The 8,663-nt window shown below is 33.2% G+C and overlaps 1 protein-coding gene across 3 annotated transcripts in view; it reads left to right on the top strand.

Moving 5' to 3' along the window:
- KLRF2 (killer cell lectin like receptor F2) overlaps window positions 1-8,663 on the top strand; it is a 27,539-nt gene that overhangs the window by 15,704 nt on the left and 3,172 nt on the right. For 2 of the 3 annotated variants that reach the window (XM_017854830.1, XM_017854828.1), the window contains exons 2-5: window positions 2,187-2,285; window positions 5,946-5,993; window positions 7,845-7,993; window positions 8,261-8,370. In XM_017854830.1, the coding sequence (XP_017710319.1) occupies window positions 2,258-2,285; window positions 5,946-5,993; window positions 7,845-7,993; window positions 8,261-8,370 (335 nt within the window). In that variant the 5' untranslated portion in view covers window positions 2,187-2,257. The remainder of the gene's footprint in view (window positions 1-2,186; window positions 2,286-5,945; window positions 5,994-7,844; window positions 7,994-8,260; window positions 8,371-8,663) is intronic. The other variant, XM_017854829.1, reaches the window with a different exon arrangement.

The raw sequence follows: 8,663 nt of genomic DNA, 5'->3' as shown, positions 1-8,663 counted from the left end.
TTAGTCAGACCCTAAAGCCCACAGACTAAATGTATGGCTCTGGGCAGAAGCTTTTAGCCTTCTTAAATCTCAATACTTTGATTTATAATAAGAAAAATCTACCTAATGATGCTTTTACGTGAATGTTAAATTAAATTTACTACTTTTTAATCTATAAACTACTTTTTAATATACAAATGTGTACAGAGACTGAAAATCTGAGTATTGATACGTAAAATATAAGATAATATCCATTTAAATTATGAAAGAAAGAAGGATAGGGCTGGGAAAATAAATTGGGCCAGAAAAATTACTGTAGGCATGTTTGTGCTTGCCATACATTTGCTTCCAAGCGTCCCTGTTATTATTGACCTAAGGGAAGTTGTTCGATTCACCTTGTGTATAAGATAAAGTTACACCTATTGCTTAAGATAGATATAAATAATCTTGGTCCTAAATCAGAAAAAGTATTTTCCTGAGTTCTCATGAAGCACATAAAATAATACAATTAGTGTTCTTGCAATAGTAGCACTAGCAGATTTTGCAGGGTAATTTCTTCATATAGCCCCATGTAAGCCAATGGCATCTAGCCAAGCATTGCTAAGATAGGTCAGCATACTGCACTTCAGGTACTCCGCTCTCTGTTCATCTGGCTTGATATAGTATGTAAATCATGGCTTACATGAAAATATTAATTTTTGATCTATTGTTAGGTTTTTTATAAATCTTATTTGGCAAGAAGTTTAAAGTCTTGCTCCCTGGGAGGGAGGGAACTTTCCATGTATGGAAAGACCACTTGTTCAGCTATAGATCCATATACCTGTGATTGGTATTTTCTCATAAAATTGCAGAAATGTATTTTGACGATTTTCAATTAAGTAGAAGTCTTTCCATGTTTGCTTGAACAGCAGAAATATCTACAGGGAAGAAAAAGAAAGAAAATTATTTTGGACTTACTCAGTAATACAGACAATTGAGTAGTAAATTTCAAAAGGTACAGTACATATAGTAAATTCTCTAAGTATATACTATAGATCTAATCAGATGCAATAAATCCATAAAACTTATTGAAGTAAGGTACCCACATGGAAATTAGATTTGAGAAACAGCACTTTTATTATGACGTAGAAGGCAAATTATTTGTGAAATGTACAACCAAGGTGATGAAATTAAATGCTTGTTTATAGATAAAATAATAAAAACTAGGGAATAATTATCAGAGTATCTCAAATTACTTTGCTTTCTCTTTGGCCACTAGCCTGGTAAGTTGGCTAGAATGATTCTAGATTGAGATATTAATTATATGATGTCTGCATATAAAAGGAACCTGTTATAATTTTGTGAAAAAAAGTGTATAAATCCAATTTATTCAAAAGTGCTAATATGTGGAAAAAAAGTAGATAAAATTGAAAGAGGATTATAATATACATGTCCCTGTTTAAATGCTCTAGAGATTATTTGTTTATTCCTCTGTAAGGAAACTGTTCTTGTCAACTCTAACGTGATGAAATACTATAGCATAGTTGCCATATAAACATCATGAATTGGAGGTCTAACACTACCTAGGGTGAAACTGATTCCTGTCTGAAGAGTCAAACCCAGAAAATATAACATATTACAGGTATAAGGTGAAATAAAATGTGGATATTTCCAGTACAGTGATTGGTATATAATAGAAGTTTAATAAATATTTCTTTCCCTCTTTTATTTCTTAACGTCGACTCACTAAATTGAATAGAACACGTAATTGTGCCTGACATAGATATATACATTTTATATATTATTCTTTCTATATAATTTACATATATAGAAAATATGTTTAGATTGTATATCTTTATTCTATATAATATGTATAACAAATTATTTATATCTTATATAATTCTTATATAAATAATATATGTCATATTTATTTGTATGTATAACTATGTATGGCATTTAAGACATCATTTTAGGTCCCTCAAAAAAACACCACCAATGAATTAACAAATCTATGTCAGTACAATCCAAAACATTTAATATAGTAGTATCTCCTTGGTTTGAGATTATAGACTTTTTGTTTTTAAATTTTCGATTTAATCATAAAGTTCCTATATGACATAATCTAAAATGAACATTGAAAACTGTCTCTGTAATAAAATGAAAAAACATTTATAAAGTGAATAATCACAAGAATTCTAAAATTCATGAAGTAAAATTCAACTTTTCAGATTTCTCCCTATATCCACAATATTATTGTCTTCTGCTCATATTTGGATGCATTGGGATCCTTATTTTCATTATGACAGTGATTGGCCTGAAGTTCTGGTGTGAGTAGTAAATTTTTATTTATTTGAACATTTTCGGAAGATAAATGTTGATCCTTCATTCCTCTGAATGCCAAGATAAGCTATACATTGTAGCCCAAAACTGGTATATGTCTTATTATAAAATTATGTTAAATTTAAAAAATTAAATGCTCAAATGAAAACTTGGTATTTATTCTGCATCTTTTCTTATAAAGAACCCCCAATAGAGGTTGACTTTATTATCTTATAATAAAAAAGGAATGTATTTTTACTAAAGAGTATGTGCTCATTGGTATCACTTTGCAAGATCATTATTTAAGTATATATATATTTTTAAGACTCCTCTGAAAACCATTTTAGACCTCCAGACTTTTTTCTTCCTGAAGTGGTACTTTTATGTGTATACTGTAGCTATTCTATTTGAACCAAAGAAATTCATAGTTTCTTTGATTTTTCTGTCTTGCTTTTAAGGCTGTGAGCTAAAATGAGTAGTGTTTTACATACAACATGACAGGAAATAGATTTTGGGGACTTCTGAGATGAGATTTCTAAAAATAGGTGAGTCCTAAAGCAACTTCTGTAGTGTAGAAGATCCTTTACTTCTTAATAAAGGATCTATTTTGTATTGGGCAATTGGGCAATTTTGTGTTTTCCCAATACAACAAGGGAAAATGCCAGACTTTTCTCAGACCAAATATATATTCTACTTAATGTATTTTTTTCTCTAAATATCAATCATATACCTCAAATGTGTTCAGTGCTATATTGAAATCAATTACTAATCACCCGAAAAGGTCCACTTATTTAACATTCAATGTTAAACGACTATTTTTAGTTATTATGAATCTACCTAAGTAAGTATCGCTTTCTGTTAACCAGTAATTCTAAGAAGTTGAATCCACTGTAGTAATTACTACGGCTTTAAAAATGGTCCTAAAATTCAGGAGCAGATAATTCCTTGTTAGACACTGAGTATGATTTTTACAGGCCAGTCTGCTCTCTTGTAAATCAGTTTTCTCTTCAATAAAATATAAATGGTAAAATGACATAAATGATGCAATAACTATTCTTTTAAAGAAAACCGCTATTGAGAAGAAATCAATAAAATTTGATATGTTGATGAATTACTAGTAGGAAAATATTTTTTTCTAGCCATATTTTTATTCTAATAAATTAATAACAATTACAATATGTGTGTTTCTATAAAATTTGTCCTTGGATTTTGACCAGTTTAAAATATTCTTCATGGCTTCCAGTCAAAATGGAGTATTGACCATAAATATTTATATCTCCTCTCTTCCAAGAATCTATCCGTAGAACAAGAAAAGATAACAAAATAGAGTAAATTAATCAAAGCACATAGAATGGAAAGGGAAGAAAATTTAAAAACAAATGAAAAGTGGATAGTATAATGCTATTGGATAAATCAATGGGGAGAAACTTAGTTCAAAGAAAGCGTAAAAGACAGCTTCTGTGTAGATGAAAGCTGTTCATCATGGCTAAGCTAAGGCAGGGCTCCACTTCAGAGAGGAGAGTCAGAGGGTAAATGGAGGTCTAAAACAAGGTAATTCTTTAATACATACAATGCTTATTACCCATTAAATTTAAAAATAAAATAACTTTTGAAAGTCAAAAAAAATGAAGCAAACTAATTAAGTGAAAGACTTCCTAAGCCATGCTCTTTTCGATTGGTGTCTTGTCAATCTGTCGGTCTATTTACACAGTGGGTTTTGCCCCTATAGCATGGGAAAAAAAAAAAAAAAAAGAACTCTCTAAAACAGTGAGATATATAGATAGAGCTAGGTAGAGCCCCTGATTTATGGACTGGTGGTCCGTGCGATAAAGTGTATACCCCCTTGTTTTGGTTTTGGAGTGAGAGAGGGGAGTAGTGTATAGGTCTACCACATAGCTTGCCTGTTTCTTGTGACCTGTCTTCTGAAAAGTCATGATAGCTAACCAAATATCCCAGAGCATAAAGAAAAATGTCAGAAAAAAAATAATAAATAAATATAAGAGGATATCTGAGACAAAAAAAATTAAAAAAAAAAACCTGTTTATCCAGGAAGGTCAATAGCTCTTTTAACAAGCTTCCAGAAGAAGAAAATAGGTGAAAAAAAAGTACATATAAAATAATGAAGAAAGTAATATAAACCATTTTTTAAGAGTAAAAGCAAAACCAAAAACCATGAGTTTTCAGCTTGCAAGAACCCACTAAGTTCAGAACAGAATACAAAAATAGATAATACATGGAAAGAGATGATAGATTAGATAGATAGATTTAGATAGATAGATAATTTCAGAACACCATGAGTAAAAGTATAATCCTAAAGGGTTTACATAAATAGTTTTCCCCAAAGCAAATTAGCATCAGATTTTAAATGCACCTAAAAGACTTTACTGGAGCAATAATGCCTTCAAAGGTATGAGCAATCTTGATTTTAACATAAGTTTAAAACAAGAGTAATCAAGTAAATACTTTTTCCATTCATTCTTTTGGAATAACAACAGCAAAAAAGTGTGGGAGGTGGGTGGCTAACTTGAGAGAATCAAGGTAGCTCCAGAATATAATTAAAAGACTTTTCAAATGAACAAGTGTTCTGTTTTCCTAGCTAGCAATTAACTCTGTCTACATGAAAACAAACTCTAAACGATGCAACTAGGAAGCTGAAGGAACTTGATGATATGGTCAAAAGATGTTTTTTTTTTTTTGGTCTGCAACAAAGGGAAGTAAGATCAAGACCAGGTTGTTGGAGCTCATGTCTGTAATCCCAGCACTTTCGGAGGAGAGGCAGGCGGAGCGCTTGAGCCCCGGAGTTCCACAGACCAGTTTGGGCAACATAACAAAACCCCGTCCCTAGTAAAAAATGTACAAAAATTAGCTGGGTGTGGAGGTGGGCACCTGTACTCTCAGCTACTTGGGAAACTGAGGCAAGAGGATGGCTTGAGCTCAGGAGCCAGATGTTGCAGTGAGCTGTGATGGCCCACTGCACTTCAACTCAGGTGACAAAGCCAGATTCTGTATATATATAAAATTTTAAAAAGTTAAGAAAAGTAATAAAATAAAAAAAGAAAAAAGAACATCAATTAAAAGTCCAGTGAAAAAAATAAAATAATATACAAAAATGTAACATCATATATGAAGTCTAAGATTGTACATAATATTTAGAATTGTAGGCCGAACGCAGTGGCTCACACCTGTAATCCCAGCACTTTGGGAGGCCAAGGCGGGCGGATCACAAGATCAGGAGATTGAGACCATCCTGGCTAATACGGTGAAACCCTGTCTCTACTAAAAATACAAAAAATTAGCTGGACGTGGTGGTGCGTGCCTGTAGTCCCAGCTACTCAGGAGGCTGAGGCAGGAGAATGGTATGAACCTGAGAGGCAGAGCTTGCAGTGAACCGAGACTGCGTGAGACTCCGTCTCAAAATAAATAAATAAATAATAATAAAAAATAATAAAAATGAAAAAATAGAGTTGTGATTTGCACTTAAACGAGTAAAAGCAGATATGGTGAAACGTAGTTAAATATGGGGAAGAAGAGGAGTGGATGCATAGGAGAAGAGAAACTCACAATTTTTATTAGTATGCCTTCATTTTCTGCTGGTACTTTTTCTCATGTACCTAGATTGCTATTAATTTTTAAATGTTTCTCATATCTTTTCTTTGCACTGAGTACAGATAAAAAAATGGATTTCTCCCAGAATGTAAATATCAGCAGTCTATCAGGTAACACTCTTTTTGTTTGTTGTGTGCTACTTTTAGGGGTAAATTTAGTTTTGACTTCCCTCTTCCTGCATTCACCCATGTTACACAGTAAGCCAACAGCGCTAGTGGAGAAAGGTATGAGACTGAAAAGGACATCCTCTTCCTCAGTGCCACTGCTGCATATCAAATGGTTGAAAGGAAGGACGGTTGCAGTGATTTCTAGGAGGAAAAAAATAGGGTTTTAGTGAGTCAACAACAGGATGATAGTGGATTTCCTGCCATACCTAACTTACCAAGTATTTATCGAGCATCCACTGATAGGTGTAACATGTAATGGCTGTAGGCTGTAGTGGGAAGAGTGTGCTTGGGATAGACCTGTGTTTGAATCAAGACATTTCAGCCAACTGTTCACATGAATTTAGGCAAATGAAACATAATTTTTTAAACTTTCAAATGAGGATGTTATAATAACTATATCATAGAATATTTCATGTAGATTAATCAAACAAGTCTATCCCACACTAGGATTATATTAGATAGCAAGATGACAGCATGTATTAATGAGTTAAGAATATATATGATGTTTTAGGCTGGGCGCGGTGGCTCAAGCCTGTAATCCCAGCACTTTGGGAGGCCGAGACGGGCGGATCACGAGGTCAGGAGATCGAGACCATCCTGGCTAACACGGTGAAACCCCGTCTCTACTAAAACTACAAAAAACTAGCCGGGCGACGTGGCGGCGCCTGTAGTCCCAGCTACCCGGGAGGCTGAGACAGGAGAATGGCGTGAACCCGGGAGGCGGAGCTTGCAGTGAGCTGAGATCCGGCCACAGCACTCCAGCCTGGGCGACAGAGCGAGACTCCGTCTCAAAAAAAAAAAAAAAAAAAAAAAAAAAAAAAAAAAAAAAGAATATATATGATGTTTCATAAATCTAAATTTAGGTCCTAATAACCTTTTTCAAGTTATACTTGCTCAGGTTACTTTTTTAATCTTAGCTGGACATATAGTTTAATTTCTAAAAATAATTTTTTAATAAAATGTTAGGGTCATAGTTGACAGACTAAAATATTAACAGTGAAAATATGACATGCTTTAACTTAGAAATATTTAATCCAACCAGCCAACATTCAACAATAAGCATTTATTACATACAAAGTACTAAATGATAAGACAGTCAAAGATGAATATGACATTCCCACCTCACAAACCTTCTAATCAGGTGGAAGATACGGAGATGTTTACAAATGACCAGGACATAAACGATTTGTCCTTTGCTTTAACAAAGGTATCAATTATGATACCTATGTGTTGAGTCTTATAGATAGCAGAAATTGACTGGTTCAAGGCTTCCTTTCTGAGGTGGACATACAATTGTACATTAAAAAAAAAGTTAGCGGGTAAAGAAGGAAGAGGAGGCTATTCAAGACTAAGGTAACAGTATGAACAAAAAGCACAGGAGAATAAGTACCCAATGCATCAGTAACAGTAAGTAATCTCACAGACATGAAGTGCAGGATGTAAAGACAATATTGAAATGTCAAAGGAATTAGAACCAGATAGTGGAGGAAATTAAATAATAAGTTTTTACTTTTTCAGTTTATAATTAACTGTCAAAAATGTTATAATTTGCTTCCTTTGATTATGGGGATTAGAATTCACAAGCTTTGTTCTCCCCTACTCCATCATCCAAAACCCTGCCCGACTCTTGGAAATATACAGGTTAGCAAATTATTTTCATTTTATATAACTGCTTTTTAATGACAAAAAAAAGACTTGGAAAAATCTATTTTCCAAGTAGTCACATTTGATAATATTTATATCTTCCCTGTTGGCTGTAAAGTTTAATTAACTTTCCCCTATATTTTCCTTTAGGACACAATTATTTGTGCCCAAATGACTGGCTGTTGAACCGAGGGAAATGTTACTGGTTTTCAACTTCTTTTAAAACGTGGAAAGAGAGTCAACGTGATTGTACACAGCTACAGGCACATTTACTGGTGATTCAAAATGTGGATGAGCTGGTGAGAAATCAAAAACAGGATCTAACTGCACAAGGAAAAATGACTAGGTGCAAGTTCACTGCCTAAGAAGCATGGGAGGTTTATTGTCCTTGCTTTTGAACATGTGTTAGCCATAATGTAGTTACTATTGTTCATGAAAAAATGCTAATGTATATGAAAAAATATATTTTATTAATGCCGGCACAGAGACTCACACTATAGAAGGCATCAAAATTTGTTTAAACAAATGAATGAATAAATACACTATTTACACTATTTCCTCTGCAGGAGTTCATACAGAACAGTTTAAAACCTGGACATTTTGGTTGGATTGGACTATATGTTACATTCCGAAACCTATGGATGTGGATAGATGAACACTTTTTAGTTCCAGAATTGTGAGTAGTTATTTGTAAGGGAGGGGTGATAATGTTTATTTATAGAATTATTTTTATATTAAGCTTCTTCACTTTCTATTCTTTTTTCCTTCTTTCTCTGTTTTCCCTTATCTTTAATTTTTTTTCTCCTTTTTCCTTTCTAGCTCTCTCTTTTCTTTCTTTCCTTCCTCCCCTCCCTTTTTTTTCTTTGCTTACTCTCTTCTTTAACATTCACTAATTTTGAAAAATGGAATGGAAAGTATTCATTTTGTCACCTGGCATTTTAATTGTCCAAAATTCATAATAATTTTAAA

Source organism: Rhinopithecus bieti, unplaced genomic scaffold (assembly GCF_001698545.2).
Source record: "Rhinopithecus bieti isolate Rb0 unplaced genomic scaffold, ASM169854v2 scaffold_39951, whole genome shotgun sequence".
Lineage (NCBI taxonomy): Eukaryota > Metazoa > Chordata > Mammalia > Primates > Cercopithecidae > Rhinopithecus > Rhinopithecus bieti.
Note: the sequence above shows the minus strand (reverse complement) of the source record. Positions and strands in the feature narration are given on the sequence as shown.